Source organism: Helobdella robusta, assembly GCF_000326865.2.
Source record: "Helobdella robusta unplaced genomic scaffold HELROscaffold_6, whole genome shotgun sequence".
In the NCBI taxonomy this organism is placed as follows: domain Eukaryota; kingdom Metazoa; phylum Annelida; class Clitellata; order Rhynchobdellida; family Glossiphoniidae; genus Helobdella; species Helobdella robusta.
In genome coordinates this window covers 5,376,710-5,396,919 of record NW_008705330.1, presented here as the reverse complement: position 1 = coordinate 5,396,919, position 20,210 = coordinate 5,376,710, and the positions used below count along the sequence as shown (strand labels likewise).

The window sequence follows — 20,210 nt, the reverse complement described above, 5'->3', positions numbered from 1 at the left end:
ATATTTTATGGTGAGAAAATTAAATAAAAATTTCTCTACAGACAAGTAGATAAAAACTTAACAACCTTAACAACGTCGCATTTATAGTTGTTTTAATTAGTTTTTACTAAGAAATCCAGAATAAATTTTTATATAGGCTTTCTTAATGATCCAATTAAATTTAAAATTAACTTTAATCTAAATTTTACTTCCTGGTATAATTAGCTTAATCATTGATAAATGCGTTGCATCCTAACTAACATGATAAAACGCGTAGACTCTGTAGTATAATTAGCTTAATCATTGATAAATGCGTTGCATCCTAACTAACATGATAAAACGCGTAGACTCTGTAGTATAAAAAGGACACTCCAAAGTTAAGACCTCGTTGTACTAAGTATCAACTTTTGAAAAGACAGGTTGGTAGTAAAAATTATTTTATCTTCGAACCGTTGTTTTGATATTTTCCATTTAGGGAAAATTTGATTTGAAAAAAATTATTTCAAAAAATTTCAGTCGTTAAAATGTGGTCTGAAATATTTCTGATGTGCGTTGGGGTTATCTGCGTGGCTTCTGAGAGTTGAGTTTACCTGGCGGAAGTAATGAATTCATTCAACTTTTTTGTTATGAAAAAAACTGAATCAGTTTAAACTTTCACACAATTAACATCTCTCTCTTTTTCTCTTTCTTTTCTCTCTCTTCCTCTCTCTCTCTCTCTCTCTCACACACACACATACACGTACCCAAATTTTCAGAAAAGGCATGGAATGTTTCATCAAATGCCTCTTTCCCGGGCTTGTATGAAATAGAAATAAATAATACTGAGTCTTGCCTGTCGTTCTGCTACTATAAGAAAGGTTGTTTCGTGGTCAACTTTGACGCCAGTGCCGTGCCTCCATGCTCGATTCAGGCCACAGACATCATCGTTGACTCTGCGCTGTTGAAATCAAAAGAAAACGTCACTAATTACATTCTTGTCAATGTTGACGCCAAACGTAAGAACAATTTCTTCAAACATTTTTTTGAAAATTTAGTTGAATAATACCTCCAAGTAATTTTTATTTTTCTTCAGCTACTGATAAATTTGTTGACACTAATGAAATGATACAATTTTTTTTCATAAATTGGACAATTTTCAATTTTTCAGTTTTGGATTTTCACTGATAGGATTGGAGCAGGCACCTTTCAACGATGTCCGATCGTGCACGGACCATTGCTTCCAAAGTAAAAATTGTTACGCCGTTGATTTTGACACCAAAACTACACCGAGCTGTTGGATCCAGACGGATCCTGCTATTGATGCCGACCCAAAAAAATTGTATCCAATGGAAACCAACACCAACTTCATTTGGAGTAAAGAATAAAGAATATTATTTTAAAGTCAATTCTTTCAGTAAATAAATTTACTGGTAATCCAACATGAGTTTTTCCCTTCTTCAAAGTGACACATATGTAATCTAAATCATTTATTGTGTTGTAAACATTGTCTACCTTATATACTTATTTCACTGTGAAGCAACTTATATTGATTATGAGAATTTGAGCTCAGAATTCAAGAATTCAAGATGGGTTTTGTTTTGTACAGATTTAGAATGATCGAATTCTCCCTTCTGACTACTGTTCTTTTAATAAATCCAAGTATTTGATTTATTGAATAAAATTTCTTAGATGCAAGATAAATAGGGCATAAAATAAAATTGATGTTAATTAAAACTAACCAAAACAATTAGAAGTCGGCTCTAAAACTCGTTTGTAAATTTGAAAGTCGGTTAAGCTTAAAATTTTTAATTTATTTTTACTCATCGACAATTTGCTCACATTTTTAAAACCACGAAAAATTTAAATATTTCATTAAAGTTTATACTGCATAAATATTTAAAATATTAATATTTAAAATATGAATAAAAATAAAACTCAAATCAGAAACTGTGCTAGTTCAACTCTGAAAATGTACGTTTTAAATTATATATTTAACACTGGCTGTGCTTTTCCATTAACGTTCATTAAATATTGTATCAAAACATAGCCTTTCTAAATTAATTTAAAAAATCTTTTTAATTCTCATCACTCAATTATGTACATCTACATATCAGATATATTAATTGAACCTAAACGCTCCGTTTTACGATCGTTTTCTTGTCATGGATGTATATAATGGATATGGCAAATCTCATATATATATATATATATATATATATATATATATATATATATATATATATATATATATATATCATACATCGGTTAAAATAAATTTTTGCTAAAATTCTTGATCCATAGAACCAAAAACATCAATGAAAAATCAATTTTAAAAAACCTTTAACTTTTTACCTTTGTTTAGAATATCGTCTAGTTTTTGATTATCGTCATAGCTTCCGTAGTTGAGTTATTACCAAATAAGAATTTCGCTTTAAAAACTAGCAACATAAGTTGGTAATGTTTGTTTCAGTTGCGTTGGGCTTTTTTAATACTAATTTCCTAAATTACAAGTCGCACTGTTATCCCTCACTCTGCTCTGCAATGGATATTCTGCTTCTTGTTCTCACTTCTTCTCAACTCGTGTTAAACACTCTTTGGCTAAATCCGCATTCGCTATTTCAAGCCCTTTTCTCTGGAACTCTCTACCTCCTTCTCAGACTACTTCTCCATCACTTACAAAGACCCATCTGTTTGCACAGTTTATTGAAGAGCGCTGTTGAACATTGCGAAATAGCGCTTTATAAACTAATTGATTGATTGATTGAATTGAACCATTTGGGTTAGATGTTTTTATTTGAATATAAACAGACGTAAGACAAAAAAATTTCAAACGTCGAATATGATAAATTTATGAGTTAAAAATAATAGAGCCATGATAATAACTCATCGCCAGAAATTTTATGGTTTCGTGAATTTGAAAACGCACGATTAAATTGAACCATTTGGGTTAGACGTTTCTATTTGAATTTAATGAGACAAACAGACGTCAGACAAAAAATTTCAAATAGTCGAATATGATAAATTTATGAGTTAAAAATGATAAAGCCATGATAATAACTCATCGCCAGAAATTTTATGGTCCCATGAATTTGAAAACACACGAATGAACCAAATTACGTATAAAAGAAGCGCACTGAAACATGCCTTCACCGTCTTGCATATTCACAGGCAAGTTGTTGGTTGACTAGGCTTGACTAATGCACAGCATATTTATTCATTTCATGTTAAATATTGTTAATAACAATGATTAACATTGATTACCTCCAGTGTAACAAGATGCTAGCAGCGATAACTTTGATGTCCATCGGTGTCTTCAGCGCATCTGCTGATTTGCCTGGAGGAGGTAGGTTGCTGTTGTTTCCATTCAAAATACATCATTGCAAATAACCATTCATTGTCGAATTTTTATGGACTTTCAGATTTTAGCTGGAAAGTGACAGAGGGACATAGTTACCCCGGCCTGAGCGGCGTGTGGATCTACGACAGGTATTCCTGCTTGGTGACCTGCTACTACATGAAGGACTGTTACGTTGTTGACTATGACATCTTCAGCAACCCTCCATGCTGGATTCAAACGAACAAATTCACCCCCAATAAATCTTACTTGGTGTCAGTGCCTGATGTGACAGATTATATTCTTCTGAATGTCGGCGACAAAAGTAAGCAGTGTTCAGAGAATGCCGTTCCAAACAGTTGCTAAAATTTTTTAATTTTTTATTCCTACACAGCAGAATTTACAAACAATTTACATCCAAATGATATATAATAACAAAACTATAATATTATATTAAAATAACATTAATTAATCTAACATGATAAATTATAATAATACATTTTTAACTTGCCATTATCCAGTTAAAGACAATAACTGCTGGGTAATAACTCCCAAAATGCATATTCCCGGCTTGAAGCAAGTCGAGTACAATACCGTAGCCTCCTGCACGGATTATTGTTTGAAATTGAAAGATTGTTTCGTTGTGGATTTCGATACCATGTCCAAACCAAAGTGTTGGGTTCAAACCAGTTCGAAAATTATCCCTGATGTGAAAAATTTGAAAAGCATGGATAGTGCTACCAATTTCATGTTGAATCCAAAATGCAAGGCCTAAATATCGCGAGTTATTTTTTGATAAATTTGATTAATAAATTTAGAAATACAGAAATTGATAAATTTCAATTGATTTCGGTGATAAAATATATTGGTCATACACATTTTTACCGTTTGAATTAAAATTTTAAATAAAATTACAACTGCTTCTTTTTATAAATTTTTTTTAATGAATGGAAATCTAAGTTTGTACAACAATTCAACCGACGCCCATAACATGTGCACTATGAACTATAGCTAGATATCTATATGTTAACATTTTTTATAAGTTTTCTAGTCAAAAAAATAAATTAAATAAAGAAATACAGAAAAGAAATTGATAAAAAAAATTAATGTATATATGAATTCAAGTATGTGTGCATATTTATATGTGCAGTTGGTGAAAGGGTCAAAGAGCAGAATTTATATCCAAAGTCAGTAAAACTTTTTAAATGTTTTCAACGTAAAAGACCGTTTTTGAGGTGAGATAAAAATCAGCTCAATGTTGGTCACATTTGGCTAAACCTGCCTTTCAGTGCAAATATGTGTTTGTATTTAATTTAATTTAATTATAATATATTTCTAAATTGAAAACGATTGAGCTATGATAATAACTCGTCTTGAATAATTTCATAGTTCCGAAAACTTTTAAACGTACCACTGAACCAAATTACGCATCAAAGAAGCGCACTGAAACATGCCTTTATCGTCTTGCACATTCACAGGTAAGTTGTTGGTTGACAACTTCTTAACCAGTGCTCAGTATATTTATTCATTTCTTGTTAATGGATTTCATTAGCAATGAATACCATTTATTAACTTTGGAAAGTATTGCACATTTCCCTGACACCGAACAGATGACATTTGCTCGTCTTCTCAAATTGGAACCAATTAAAACCTCAACAAGATCCGTTTAGTGATGTCACAATCCGACTCGGAATGTTTAGCAGTCGGGGCGTGTGAAATTGCAATTAGTACATGCTGACGTTGATCAGGTTGGATCCTACCTTCTGGAAGAAAGCTAACGGTACAGATGAGGATGTTTTACTTGCTTTATGTAAAATATTAGCTCCGTCGAATCGGTTTCTTATCATTATCGCGAGTAGCAGCATGACAGTTTACACCTCGTTAGATCTGTTTGCCGGTACGCCTCACACAATGCTAAATTATCTTAAGCAATTGTCTCTGCCAAAATGTTTTTCAATCGGAACTAATAATTTCAGCATGAAAATAACAATTTATTGAGTAATTGTTAGTTTATTAAACTGAAACAATTATAAACTGTTGAATGATAAAATTTTAGAATTGATTATATCCATGGTTGAAAATAAAAACCAATTCAAACAAAAGTATCAATGTCTTGAAGCGTTATAAAATCGTTTTTTTAAAACGTAAGTTTTTGAAATATCATTAGCATACAAAAAATTTCATTAGCATAGCAGCAAAAATCATCATATCTAAAAAATATGATAATAATCTCGAGAATTATTGATCCTTTTTTAAGCCTCGATCGTATCGGGATGAACTTTGACCTCGGACACGTAGGCCAAGTCCAGAACGTGAGGTGGATACACCGGGTTAGCCTTTTAATTTAATTTTTATTTTATTATTTAAATTTTTTTTATTTCTTAAATTAAAACGTTTAATTTTAAATTGCCTTCAATTTATGTATTTCAAATTAAACATGTGTCATTTTGTGATAATATTCATTAACATTTCACATGAATTAGATTCAGTTAAAAGTCTAACTCCTGAATTCGGAACGTAAGAACTGTACAGGCCAGAGTTAAAATCCTTTCGATGTAATAAAAAGAAAATACAATAAAATAAATGTTCACTGACACACACACAAGACACAGAGACTCATACACAAACTAACACCACACACACGCACACACACATACACGCTCACACACACATTCACACATTCAAAAATAAATTTTCAGCCAACCGAAATAAACGCAAGAGACGGATTTGTGTAAACGGGTGGCTGTTCCACATTTGTAACTTTCTTCTGCGGAAATGATTTTGAATCAGTTTTATCTTTCATTTATTTTACTAACTTTAATTGAAAGTCTGAAAACGATAAAACCAGTTCTAACTAAAATAGTTAACTAAAACTAGATTGTATTTTGACGATGCTTCGTCATCTCTGTTTTCCGTCTAATTAGTCCCACAATTTTTTTCAAAAACATCATATCCATATCATTCAAAAACATTTTTTATTTCACCATTTTAAAAGTCATTTCGAAATAACAACCTTAATGCAGCACAAGAAGATGAGCAGAGAGGCCATGATGACGAGTATAACAACACCAACCGGTATCAAGATGGAGAGAAGAATGAGATAGAGGTAGGAGGAATTTGGTTTGGACTCTGTATATAAAACTCCATCATAAGAATCAGTAGTTGTTGTCGGAAACATTGAAGTCCAGTCAAATATACCCGGGGTGAACCATCCTGGTGTTAAATACCAATAAGAAGTGGTCGTGGTGGTGTGGCTTGGAGCTGTTGGCTGACCTGAGGCTGTTGCCTGGCTGTCTGTGAAGTAGGCGTCATAATTTTGGCCTTTGTATGTTATGTGAAAGTTTCTCCTCTGTTTGATCGACTATCAAAATAGAAAGTTTTGTTGAAAAAATTATTGAGTTTTATAATTTTTTCAAGTTCTCTTGTATTTCGTTAAGTCAAGATGTTAAAGTTAAAAATACTCTTTGAAAAGTTTGTTTTAACTTACTTTTCACTAAACTTTAAATGAAAATTTGTTAAAAAAATTTAAAAAAACATTTATTTGATACAAATAAGAGAGTTGGAAATTAGAACTATCATTTCCATGTCAAATCAAACGATTAGTTTTTTCCACAAATTTTACACATTCACATATAATCAATCAGTAACTGTTGTAATAATTTTAAACCAAATGAACATTTAACTTCAACCAACAAACCTCTAAATTATTTTTAACCATAGCCTCTTCATATTTATTTTCCGTGCGCACATCAAAATCCACCAAAATGTTTTCATATATCTTTTGTGATTAATTAATACAATCAATGGCTTATATTAAACTATTCTTTAAAAGACAGTAAAAGAAAAGTGAATTATTAGATAAAATTTGCTTCAATTAATAAAATTTAATAAAATATATGTTACAACTGTACCATACATAACATTTCATTTCATTTATGTAAAATAAAAATAATATTTTAGTCTCCCCCGGGTCGAAAAAATTTGCAATTTTTATACATATGCGACCTTTTAAAGGCAAAATATCTCTCAGTGTGGCCCTCACAGCAAAAAGTTTGCCCACCCTCGTTCTAAAAAAATGTGTTGACTAAAAACGATCCCGTACAAATACTGACAAGGGACAAAACGATAATGAACTGAACATACACTTTTTATGATGACGTCAAACTCCTTGACTTTCAACATGTCTGCTATCTGTCTACTGAATTGTCTTTATTGTGAATAAAAAAATAATTTATATCTGTTCATAATGTTTTTTTTTAAATTTTGTTATAAATATATCAATTAGAATTAGCTTTCAAATTGAAACAAAGAACATTACAACAACAGCATACAACAACAAGCAAATCAAGTGCAATCAACATAACAACAAACAGATAAACATACGAACAGATAAACAAACAAACAGATGAATAAATAAACAGATACACAAACAAGAACAAACGAAAGGATGAACAAAAAACAGATGAACAAACAAGAACAAACGAACAGATGAACAAACAAACGAACAGATGAACAAACGAACAGATGAACAAACAAAAACAAATGAACAGATGAGCAAACAAGAACGGATGAACAAACAAACAAGTTACACTCAAGTACTTACAGGTTAAACAATGCGGTCTCCAACGGATTAATGATGCTGAAATCAGCCATAATTTTCAGAACCGAGTGTACCATGATGTAATCTTCAAGAGGTGTGTTAATAAAATTTGTTTAAATTTACTATTTTATAAAAAAAACAACTTATAATATAATATAAAAAATTAATTAAATAACTAATGTAATAACTGAATTATGTAATTAAAAAGTTTATTACGATATATTAAAATCAATTATTTCTAGAAATGAAATATCTTAAAAATGATGTATGGGTAACATTCTTGTATGATCAAACTTTTGTCAGAAATAAGAGGAGAAACAACTGCATACAAAAGCCCATGAAAATACAAAGAAATACATATCACATATCTACTAAATGTATGATCATTTAACTATATAAACCTTTTACATTTGTATATTTTTTGTTGAAAAGATGAATGAATACAAATAAACAAAAAACTTTGAACTTAAATGACAAAACCAAATTGAAAAAATAAACTAATAAACTTATGACATATGTTCAATCAAATTCCAATTACGTAAGAATGAAAATTTCGAGATTTAGATTTGTACACGAATCAACCAAAATGACCACAGCCACCACAAACCATTGCAAGTGACTTGAGGTTTTGGGCTCTTCTGAAACGTGCCATCACTGGACATTATGAAAATATCTATTATAGAGCAGAAGGCATTCGGGCCACACTGTTTTTCCTAGGTACGGATTATAAATTTATAAATTTAATCATTATTAGTAAATTTAATCATAAGTATTGAAATCTCAAAATAACAATATAAACAATTAGTCACATACACACACGCACGCACACAACACACACACACAAACGAACATCACAAGGATCGAAACAAGAACAAAGTTGGCAGTTGTTTGAATCTGTGTGGTGACCGTAGTCGCATTCCTGGTTGCAATCCATCGCCGGACAGACTGGATTAGCAGAAAACAATTTGTCAATTTTCAATTAGTATTATTATACCACTATTATTAATAAATTATCAACAAAATTATTAAAAAAACGAAATAAAATTAGTTAAACAAGTTAATTAATTAGAAAAATTAATTAATTAATTAATTAATGATCAAGAAAAACAAAAAATAGAAATCCCCTAACGATCGTAGCATTTTGGTTTGGTTGTGTTGAAGCATATATCAAGGATGCATGTTGTCTCGGCGGTCATCTTACATTTCTTTGAACCACAGTCTTCGTACTTGTGGTGGGAATGATGATGAGGAGGAAGAAGATGAGGATGAGTATGATGAAGAAAAGAAGGAAGATGATGATGAAGATAATGATGGTGGCTATGGTGATTTTTAGAGAAAATGAAGATGATGACTATAACGATGATTTTGTAGAGTGTGGTGTTGATTATTATGATACTGGTGATGGCTATGAGGATGACGATTATGATGATGATGGTGATGGTTGAGCTGGCATTGATGATGATATTGGTGATAATAACTTAATATAATATTGATATAATAATAATATTAATATAATAATATAATAATGACTTAAATGATGATAACGATGAAGACGACTGTTGTGGTGAGAGCAATTTAAATGAACATAATGACGATTACAACAACATTACTCATCATTACAACAACGATATATACTTGAAAAAAATAATCATCATAACGAAAATAATTATCATAACAATGAACTGGACAACGATAACAATGACGGTAAATGATGGTGAAAAATGATGATGATAGAAGATGATGATGAATTTGTGGTGATGATAAATTCAGATAAACACGTACTAAGCATAGATCATCGCATTTACACTGGCTGCAATCATATTGGTTGGACATACTGGGTTCGGAGAAAGTTGGACGCACGCATTTTACCAGACAGTAGGAACTTAAACATAGTGCACTCATTGGGTTGGCTGTATTGGTGAGTGAAATGATAATGATGACGTCGATGATGAATTTATTGATAATGAATAATGATAATCATGGATGATAAATAGTGATGAGGATGATGATTAGACTATTATAAAGTATGATTGCGTGCATTTGTTTATTGTATTGTATCCTTTGCATTGTATTGTATTGAACTGTACTGTTTTGTATTGTATTGCATTGTTTTGTATTCTATTGTATATGTTTTAGATGTATTATTGTAACTATTATTTTGAAAATCACCACAATATAATTAATTGTTATTTTGTTATTGTTATTATTATTATAACTAACATTATTATTTTTTATTTTTATTATGCGAAAAAAGAAAACCAAACAGAATGGGCGTACGTATGTTAACGCAGGAGCCAGCCCGACAGACCTGATTGCCGTTGCACTTGTTCTGTTCAAAATCATCACCACAATCATATTATCATCATCATCGTCAGTGAGGGGGGTAAAGGGGTTTCCATGCCCATCTCCCAGATATTGTATTAACAACTATTAACAACAAATAACAACAACTGACAACAACTATTTTGTTGCAATGTGTTAGAAAATTTACTGAACATGTACTGTCTTGATTGTTTGTTTTACATTAAAACACCGTAAAAATATAAGGAAACTGACCCAAAATTATGCTATAAGCAAAGGAAAAGGGTTTTTAACTATTCAAATTTGCTCCACTTTTGCCCATCCAATCAAAATTAACTGAATCCCAAAATTAACTGCATTCTTATCATAAATGATATCACATCTGACATCATTGTTATTGTTTTAACGGCATTTTTATCATTGCGTTCATGGTTATCGCAATTACAGTTGCTATCATAATTATCACTACTGTTATAATTATCACTACATTATCGTCGTTGAAGTCTCATTATTTTTTCTATAATCATTACAATCATCTTTAACTTTATCACAGCACCTTCATCACAATCATCATTGTCGTAACGTCATAATCTTAATCATAACTATCACAGCACCACCACCATCATCATCATCATCATCATCATTATCACAACACCATCATCACAATTATCATGCTGAACATCACCACAAACCTGGCACGGATCATCACATTGACACAAATCACAACCCTTGTCGTCCTTTAAAAATCCGAATGGGCATATGAGGTCACAGTTTTTGCTACTGCAGTCTTCAGTGTGAATGAGAGGGTATAAAATATAAATGGATACGAAATGGGATGCAATTTAACATTATCGCTAAAGCTGTTTAGAAATATTATTTCCTAACGAAAACACATTCAATGATCGTTGAACGTTTTAATGCCATGTATTGTATTATTGTATTGTTTTGTATTGAATTGTCTTGTATTGTACTGTATTGTATTGTATCGAATTGTGTTGTATTCCATCGAATTGTATTGTATTATGCTGCATTACATTGCACTGTATTGTATTGTATTGCAATGCAAACCTAGTTTTTTAACACAGACGGGTCGATATTTTAGCAGGTTGTCTGTCTCACTGGGTATGACGACTGTAGTACAAACCTTGCCAGAGTCGCATGTCACGCTCTGAAAATTATTCCCACTTGATTAATTTTAATTAGTATTATTACGATCATTATCATCATAATCACAACGATCGTCCTCACCATCATCAGCAGCAGCAACAACAACAGCATCGTCATCGTCGTCATCATCATAACTAACCAAGTATTTTTAGGTTTTATGATTTTTGTCAAATGTATCTATTTGGCGATTTTAATTGTAGTTTAAAATATACAAAACGTTTTAACGAAAAAAATATTTCCACAGCACAGCTAACAGCACACGGCAGATAGCAGGCACACAAGAAACACCCATCTTCATTTTTTTCGAAACCGAAAGGACACTCCATTTTGCACTGAATGTCACTACAGATCTCCGGTTCTTTTGTAACTTGGAAGAAAAAAGTTGAAAGTTAAATTTAATGAAGCTTTCACGTTTAAAAAATGTTTTTATTGTAGATAAATATCATATAATTCGGTAAAAAGCGGTTGAGTGTAGGTAAGGAAATCATGTTCATCAGATATCAATCTAACCGTCATCGTCAACTTGACAAACGTGTCCAGATGTTTGCCCATCTATGGTCACAATTTCGCAGTGCTGTCCAACTGAGCATTTCACATCCTTAGATGAGTTTGCGTTAGTTTGTTATCAAGTTTAAAATTTTGAAATACAATCGTTTGATTCAATCTGCAAAACGAGCAATATCAGATTTCTAATCAATAGATTTGAATAATTTTTCTCTCTAAAGCAATCATTTTACTCTTACGTCATCAATCAACTCATCACGTGACCAACTTGACACGGGTCCTGACAGATACAAAGATTACATCCCTGACTGTCTTTGGCGAATCCCTGGGGACATATCATTTCGCATGGCTCCGTACTACAAACTTTCAGGATTATTACAAAAATATATTAATAAAAATAATATTATTATTAATAATAATATTATATTATAACGAGAATAATATATTATAAAAATGTATGATAAATTTCATTTAAAAGTGAAAATGCACTAGCCATTTTAAAATCACTCATTAGTAATTTTAAAAAATAGGTGAAAATAGATTTTAGTGGTTGGTTTTGCAAAATTTCAATAATCTTATTCGTAACTTTTCAAGATTTACAACGTCGCAGATAAAATTAGATCGCACATATTTGGAAAAGAACGCTGCAAGAGAAAATGTTCAAACAAGATCCTGATTGCATGTAATGAATTTATTTTCAACTTTTTGAGCAAGTTTTTTTATGTAAACATTATCCCGACGGCAAACACAAAAGCGAAAAAATTATTAAAAATCGCACTTTTAACGGCATAAATAAGCCAACAAATAAATAAAACAAACAATAAATCATATATTGATATATATATAAATGAAAAAAACAACATGAAAATATTGTCAAACATCTTTTACCTCTGCAAAAACACAATTAATTTTTATTTATTGACCTGATTTCGGAAGACATTTCGCCTGATATTTCAGCAGATTGTTCGTACTTTTTGAAACAATCACAACGTTGCATTCCAGATCATCTGCACACCTCACGGTCTGTTTGTTGTGTATAATGTCAGTTTAACAGCTTTTCATAGATTTCAGAACAATTCCTGTGCAAAAATACTTATCTATCGTTCGTTTAATAAATTTTCACAACTCTACATTTTACATGTGTTAACGAATTTTTAAGAAAATACATTTAACAGTTAAACATATTCATCTAAAGTAAAGGAGAAATTAATAAATTGAAAATAAAAATAAAATGTTAAACAATATAAAAAAGATAGCTATAACTAACATCGCAAGGCAAATAGCACAAACATTTATCACAACCATTGCCATCTTTTATGTAACCGTAAGAACAAATCATACTGCATTGTGAGTTGTCGCACATAGAAGCTGTGAAGAATGTGTCGAACACTGAAGTTTTATGGACTTTGTTTTATTTATTTAACGACTATAAATAAAAATGATTTATATACAAATCTTAATAGAATTTAAAACAATTTTCATTTATTTTTTAAACACTTAAAATCGAAAAAAAAACTTGTGTTTGTATATAGGTCTGGATATATGTTCATTAATATTTTTAAGTGATATCATTTTTATCACTATTTGGTTTAAATTTACAGAAGTGAAAAATTTTTGGACAAAAAAAAATGTGAAGAAAGTAAATTAGGGGTCATGCGTCTATTCGGTCTTAATAAGACCAATTGTAAGTTACCTTAGTCTGGTTCAAACGCAGAAACAATTTGCACTGCGAACGGGTACAAATATTTATATTTGTTTTTATATGCAATATGTAATTAATTATATATGTATAACTTAATTTAACTTTAACCAATTTAATTTAACCAATATGTAATTAATTTTATATGTATAACTTAATTTAACTAAAAAAGGGATTTGGCATTTAAAAAATAACCTTGGATGGGTGTTGTAGGAAATGGCTGGAGATTCGTTACATTTACAAACATCGCAACCATTTGCATCCTTCTTGAAGCCAAACTCGCAGAACATCATACACATTACGTTACTGCATCCTACCGTCAAATTGGGCACTTGAGTTTTATTAAAAAATTTCAATACGAAAAAAATGCCAAATCGTTCATTTAAATTAATTCATATAAACATGAAATTAAAAAATTAATTAAAACTCTTCTTTGATTGATTTGGTTGACTTGCACTGCGAACGCCTACAAGCGTTTATTATTACATTTCATTACACAAAATTTAAATAATTTAAAATGAAAAATTCAATTTAACAATTAACCTGGCATGGATGTGTATGGAATAGCTGGAGGTTCGTTACAAAAACAAATATCGCAACCATTTGCATCCTTCTTATAGCCAAACTCGCAGAACATCATACACATTACGTTACTGCATCCTACCGTCAAATTGGGCACATGAGTTTTATTAAAAAGTTTCAATTTGAAAAAAATGCCAATTCACTCATTTACATTAATTCATATAAACATGAATTTAAAAAATTAAATAAAACTTTTCTTTGATTGATTGGTTTGCACTTTGAAAATATATATTTACATTTTATCATATTTACATTTCATTACACAACATTTAAATAATTTAAAATGAAGAATTATTTCAACTAAGAAGAGATTGAGCTATTTAACAATTAACCTGGCATGGATGTGTATGGAATAGCTGGAGATTCGTTACATTTACAAACATCGCAACCATTTGCATCCTTCTTGAAGCCAAACTCGCAGAACATCATACACATTACGTTACTGCATCCTACCGTCAAATTGGGCACTTGAGTTTTATTAAAAAGTTTCAATTTGAAAAAAATGCCAATTTACTCATTTACATTAATTCATATAAACATGAATTTAAAAAATTAAATAAAACTCTTCTTTGATTGATTGATTTGCACTTTGAAAATATATATTTACATTTTATCATATTTACATTTCATTACACAACATTTAAATAATTTAAAATGAAGAATTATTTCAACTAAGAAGAGATTGAGCTATTTAACAATTAACCTGGCATGGATGTGTATGGAATAGCTGGAGATTCGTTACATTTACAAACATCGCAACCATTTGCATCCTTCTTGAAGCCAAACTCGCAGAACATCATACACATTACGTTACTGCATCCTACCGTCAAATTGGGCACTTGAGTTTTATTAAAAAGTTTCAATTTGAAAAAAATGCCAATTTACTCATTTACATTAATTCATATAAACATGAATTTAAAAAATTAAATAAAACTCTTCTTTGATTGATTGATTTGCACTTTGAAAATATATATTTACATTTTATCATATTTACATTTCATTACACAACATTTAAATAATTTAAAATGAAGAATTATTTCAACTAAGAAGAGATTGAGCTATTTAACAATTAACCTGGCATGGATGTGTATGGAATAGCTGGAGATTCGTTACATTTACAAACATCGCAACCATTTGCATCCTTCTTGAAGCCAAACTCGCAGAACATCATACACATTACGTTACTGCATCCTACCGTCAAATTGGGCACTTGAGTTTTATTAAAAAGTTTCAATTTGAAAAAAATGCCAATTTACTCATTTACATTAATTCATATAAACATGAATTTAAAAAATTAAATAAAACTCTTCTTTGATTGATTGATTTGCACTTTGAAAATATATATTTACATTTTATCATATTTATATTTCATTACACAACATTTAAATAATTTAAAATGAAGAATTATTTCAACTAAGAAGAGATTGAGCTATTTAAAAATTAACCTGGCATGGTTGTGTAGGAAATGGCTGGAGATTCGTTACATTTACAAACATCGCAACCATTTGCATCCTTCTTGAAGCCAAACTCGCAGAACATCATACACGTTACGTTACTGCATCCTACCGTCAAATTTGGCACTTGAGTTTTATAAAAAAAAAATTTCAATTAGAAAAAAATGCCAAATCGTTCAATTTAAATTAATTCGTATAAACATGAATATAAAAAATTAAATAAAACTCTTCTATGATTGATGGATTAGGTTGAAATTGATTACATAACCATTTTTATAGTCAAACCAATAAAAGTTACATTAAACATCTAATACAATTTTTTTAATTTGAAAAAAAATGGATAAATCAAGCAGTGAGCCAACTGACCCGGCTTAGTGCTGGCAACGACTTCTTCACATACACAAATCTCGCAGCCATTTGCATCTCTTTTAAAACCGTTTGAGCAGAACATCTTACACATCATATTCTTACGGCAAATTTTTATTGGAGTGAAGATGGTTACAACTGGCGCTGAAAAGGTTAATCCATTTTCTGACAATCTATTTATGTCAATTACTTAAAAAATAGCGTGGTTTGTAATAACTATAAATATTTTATTGGCTGATTGACTGATTGATTGGTTGGTTAGTTCATTAAAATGTGTTAACAAGTTTAAAATCATTAAGAAATATTTTACATTTGTTAGTTGGGTTTTTATTAAAACACTCTCCTTTCAATATTATTAAAAGTTGAATTTATAACGTAGCTCAATGTAATAACGTAATACAATCGTATGGTTTATATTGTAAAAATGCATATAGTAGAGCCATTCATGAACTGAACATGGCTAACACACAGAAATGTATTTTAAACAAGCTTAAAAGATACCGATTATTTAAAAGTGAAAAGTCATACCATCTCAATATCGAATATGAACAAGATAGGATCAATATGAAATCGATTTTGCGCATAAGCAAACAAACGCACGTATTCAAAGTCTTCTTTAAAATGATTGGCGATTATTTGCCATTTATATGCACGGCATACAATTAAATAAAATTGTAAATAAAATTAACCGTTAGCTGGTAGCTAAAATTTGTTATACTATTTGGCCAATAACCACATTTATTTTTACTCAGGTTCCAGTAACAAATTCAATGAACACGATATTTCATAATTAGTAAGCGATATTCTAACTGATTCTAAATAGTTAGGATCAGTTAGAACCAAGCAAGCAACCAACCAACCTGGAAATGTCGTCCCTGGGTCAGGTTCGACACACAAGCAAGTATTGCAACCATTGGCGTCGTATTTGTAGCCAAAATCGCAACGGGTGGCACACATCACCTGCGCGCATATCGCCTTACTCACTGGAACTGTTGGCAGTCCTTGGAAGATTATCGCAAACATTATTACGCCATTTTATTTTACTAAAACTAAATTTGGAATTAAGTAAACGTCAATTTATACAAATAGATTGCTGTTTGGTGATAGCCTGCTTGGTTTATTAATTCAAGCTACATATAGAATCATTTGAATGAAATTAAAAGCCGTTTCAAAACACTTTATTATGAAAATTTGTTATATAAAATTTTTGCAAACGTGAAAACAAAATTTATAAAATTCTTGAATGAAACAATAGTATAAAATTTACAAAAATTTTATTTTTAAATTTAAAAATTGTTTTCATTAATTAAAGTAAATTTAACTAATTAATGAAGTAAGAATTAAAGTTTAAGTTGAATAACTAATGAAATATATATCAACCAAGTCAGCCGGCTAGCTAACCTGGCCATGCTGAAGTTTCAGGCATGCATTTGCAGATGTAGCAACCATTCGCATCTTTCTGGAAACCGTTCTGACAGAACATCTTACATCCCACATCACTACACGCGTTTGGGCTACTTTCCACATTTAATGGAATTTCTAGTAGATGGAATGTGTAAGTTTGTTTAACGCATTGAATATTAACAATTTTGTTTTTAACTACAAACTTATTGTTTAAATTAGATAATTTTAATTATTCAAATAGCCTAATAGAAAGATCTATTGCCTGGAATTTTAATGAATCAACATAACATAGCGGAATGTTTATTATGGAATTAACCATCGGTTCTAACTTTTCATTTTTAATCAGCCTAGCAATTTAGTCTTGACTTGAATGATTTGAAAGTAGTTAAGTTCTTGTTACTAAATTTTTAAAAGCTTATATATACAGTGAGAAGTATAAACATATTCAATTATTACCTTGAATATCAAGGATACCGTTTTTATAATTAAATCTTATTGATATTTATATTTTATTAAATATTTCAAATAATATGTTTTTCTATAGTTTGTACAAACGTAAACAAAACAGAAAATTTATTTGATAACAAATCGTTTGACTATTAACACATCTGATTAATTTTTTTAAAAAGACAACGGTGGAGTAACTAACCAGTTGAAATGAAGTCAATACGATCCTTGCACTCACAGGTAGGGCAACCGTTTCCATCGTCCTGATAACCATAGTCGCAGTTACTAGTACACTCAATTGGGCTACATACTGTTGGTGTTGGAGTGTTCTTTGTAAGGTCTTAATTCATCTGAATTTTCAAACTATTTTTTGCCTTTAAAACATTCATCCAAATTTTCAAACTATTTTTGTCTTTAAAAAGTTTAGAAATTTTTAAAATTTTTTGACGGAGCTATTGGCTAGAAATTTATCTCAACTTTTAAACTATTTTTTTAAATGTTTTAAATTATTTTTTTTCATGAAAGTGACATTCCAGAAAATTTTTGAATGTTTTATATCAAGATCAGTTTTGGACCATTAGAATCAATAATTTTATGAAACTGATTAAAGTTTAAACAGCAAAAATGTTTATTAAGAAGCGAAAATGTGTTAAACAACAAATTATCTCATCAGTCAATATATAAATATTTAACTAATCTTATGTCTGAAAATTTACATTGTTGACCAACTTTGTAGAATGAAAGTGAATAACCCAACGGTTCGCATAATTGAGTTTATATTAATTATTTTAATACATTTTCCTTATTTTCGTTTACGCCTTATACAAATAAAATAAATTAGTTAGCTAACTATTTAGGAGCAATTCTATCTACACACACATACACACACACGCACAAACACATACACACACATTAATACCTGGGCTGCAAACACATGTATCGCAACCACTGTTATCTTTTACGTGTCCATTTTTGCAGTAGAGGTTGCAAGCCAGAGGTTTGCAACGAGTTCCTAGTTTTTTGAAAATTTATTAATTTTTGAATTTTCCAAAATATTAATAATACGCATAAACACAACACAAATACACGCACACATACACACACGCACACAAACACACACACTCATTGCATGTGATATGTGGGTGGGATCTTTTTGCGTTTAAAACCAGGCATTTAAAACCAGGCATTTAAAACCAGGCACGGTTAAACCATGACCATACGCATGGAGATTCGCTAATGACACTGTTACTGTTTTCAGTGATAAAAACTTAACTAACTAGTCTTTGAGTTGCAGAATGGTTTACAATATGCAAGTCTGTTGTGTATTTTACATTTCCTAATATTTAATTTTTAAATATATAGTATTAAGACAACTATTGGATGAATGAAGATAAATACAGGTTAATCTATATTGATATTTCGAATTATTTTAAATAATTTTTTATACAATTATTTTATAGTTATAAAGTAAAATATTTATGTTTTTATTTTTGAAAAAATGTTTACTTGTCAGTAAAATTGGATCACTGGAGAGAACGAGAGTAACGCGAAAAGCTCCCAGAATTCCTGGAAAGTAAATAAATATTCATCATTGCATTTTTTGTCATAATTCTCCAACATTAGAATCTAAACTTTTGAAGAAAAAATTGATAATAAATTTTTATAATTATATTGTAACAATAGCGTGATATTTAATTATTTAAATAGAAAAGAGGGATGATGAAATGATGATGATAATAATAATATAACAAGAAGAACAAGAAAAAGAAGAAGAACAAGAAGTAAAAGAAGAAAAAGAAGTAGAAAAAAATAGAGGAATAATTACACTTTATTGTATGTGAATAATTAAATAAAAACAATATAACGATAATTAAGCATATGAATCGTTAACAATGTTTCAACAAAACACAATTTATTTGATTTTTGATAGCCTTCTATGTTTGAAAATTTATATTTATGAAAAAATTTTTTTGTCATTTGATTATTTACTACAACGTGCTCATAAATTAAATCATCGTCATCATCATCTTCACCACACATCATCATCATCAAAAACCTCATCATCATCTTTGTCTTCATCACTACCATCATCAACAGCATCATCATCATCTTCTCAACGCCACCATCAATAACATCATCAACAACATTATCATCATCTTTTTCACCGCTATCATTATCATCTTTTTAACCACCATCATCATCAACATCATCATCAACATCATCATTAACATCATCAGCATCATCATCAACAACATCATCATCATCAACATCATCATCATCATCCTCTTTTTCACCGACATCATCAACAACATCATCATCAACATCATCTTCACCACCAACATCGTCATCTTCTTCACCACCATCATCATCCTCATCGTCATGCAAACAATAGTA

The 20,210-nt window shown here is 30.2% G+C and overlaps 4 protein-coding genes across 4 annotated transcripts; 2 read left to right on the top strand and 2 right to left on the bottom strand.

Annotated features, from left to right (window-relative positions):
* Positions 1–503: 503 nt before the first annotated feature.
* Positions 504–1,343, top strand: HELRODRAFT_164526 (hypothetical protein; the record flags this gene model as incomplete). The annotated part of the gene is made up of 3 exons (XM_009029439.1): positions 504–558; positions 735–974; positions 1,147–1,343. 3 exons carry the CDS (start codon positions 504–506, stop codon positions 1,341–1,343), a joined length of 492 nt encoding a protein of 163 aa, XP_009027687.1.
* Positions 1,344–3,201: 1,858 nt separating this feature from the next.
* On the top strand, positions 3,202–4,067 carry HELRODRAFT_164525 (hypothetical protein; the record flags this gene model as incomplete). The annotated part of the gene is made up of 3 exons (XM_009029438.1): positions 3,202–3,301; positions 3,378–3,617; positions 3,814–4,067. 3 exons carry the CDS (start codon positions 3,202–3,204, stop codon positions 4,065–4,067), a joined length of 594 nt encoding a protein of 197 aa, XP_009027686.1.
* A 1,271-nt stretch (positions 4,068–5,338) lies between these two features.
* Positions 5,339–13,889, bottom strand: HELRODRAFT_107888 (hypothetical protein). The gene is made up of 16 exons (XM_009029437.1): positions 13,799–13,889; positions 11,615–11,727; positions 11,262–11,361; positions 10,886–10,980; positions 10,170–10,221; positions 9,675–9,802; positions 9,022–9,118; positions 8,743–8,837; positions 8,500–8,605; positions 7,896–7,977; positions 7,436–7,499; positions 6,990–7,070; positions 6,306–6,653; positions 5,997–6,059; positions 5,795–5,839; positions 5,339–5,628 (listed from the first exon to the last, which is right to left on the bottom strand). Exons 1-16 carry the CDS (start codon positions 13,860–13,862, stop codon positions 5,545–5,547), a joined length of 1,617 nt encoding a protein of 538 aa, XP_009027685.1. The 5' UTR covers positions 13,863–13,889; the 3' UTR covers positions 5,339–5,544.
* Positions 13,890–14,472: 583 nt separating this feature from the next.
* Positions 14,473–18,820, bottom strand: HELRODRAFT_69148 (hypothetical protein; the record flags this gene model as incomplete). The annotated part of the gene is made up of 4 exons (XM_009029013.1): positions 14,473–14,594; positions 14,849–14,983; positions 18,040–18,145; positions 18,728–18,820. Coding segments are annotated over 4 exons (456 nt in total), but the record flags the coding sequence as incomplete, so codon positions are not given.
* Positions 18,821–20,210: the final 1,390 nt, after the last annotated feature.

Bases quoted from the DNA above. Each gene is read 5' to 3' on its own strand.
- HELRODRAFT_107888 (XM_009029437.1), bottom strand. From the start codon at position 13,862: ATGTGTATGATGTTCTGCGAGTTTGGCTTCAAGAAGGATGCAAATGGT. The intron at 10,981-11,261 runs GTTTGCATTGCA...TTCACACTGAAG, and splicing joins CGTCTGTGTTAAAAAACTAG to ACTGCAGTAGCAAAAACTGT. The intron at 5,629-5,794 runs GTTAGACTTTTA...TTAAATTAAAAG, and splicing joins CTTACGTTCCGAATTCAGGA to GCTAACCCGGTGTATCCACC.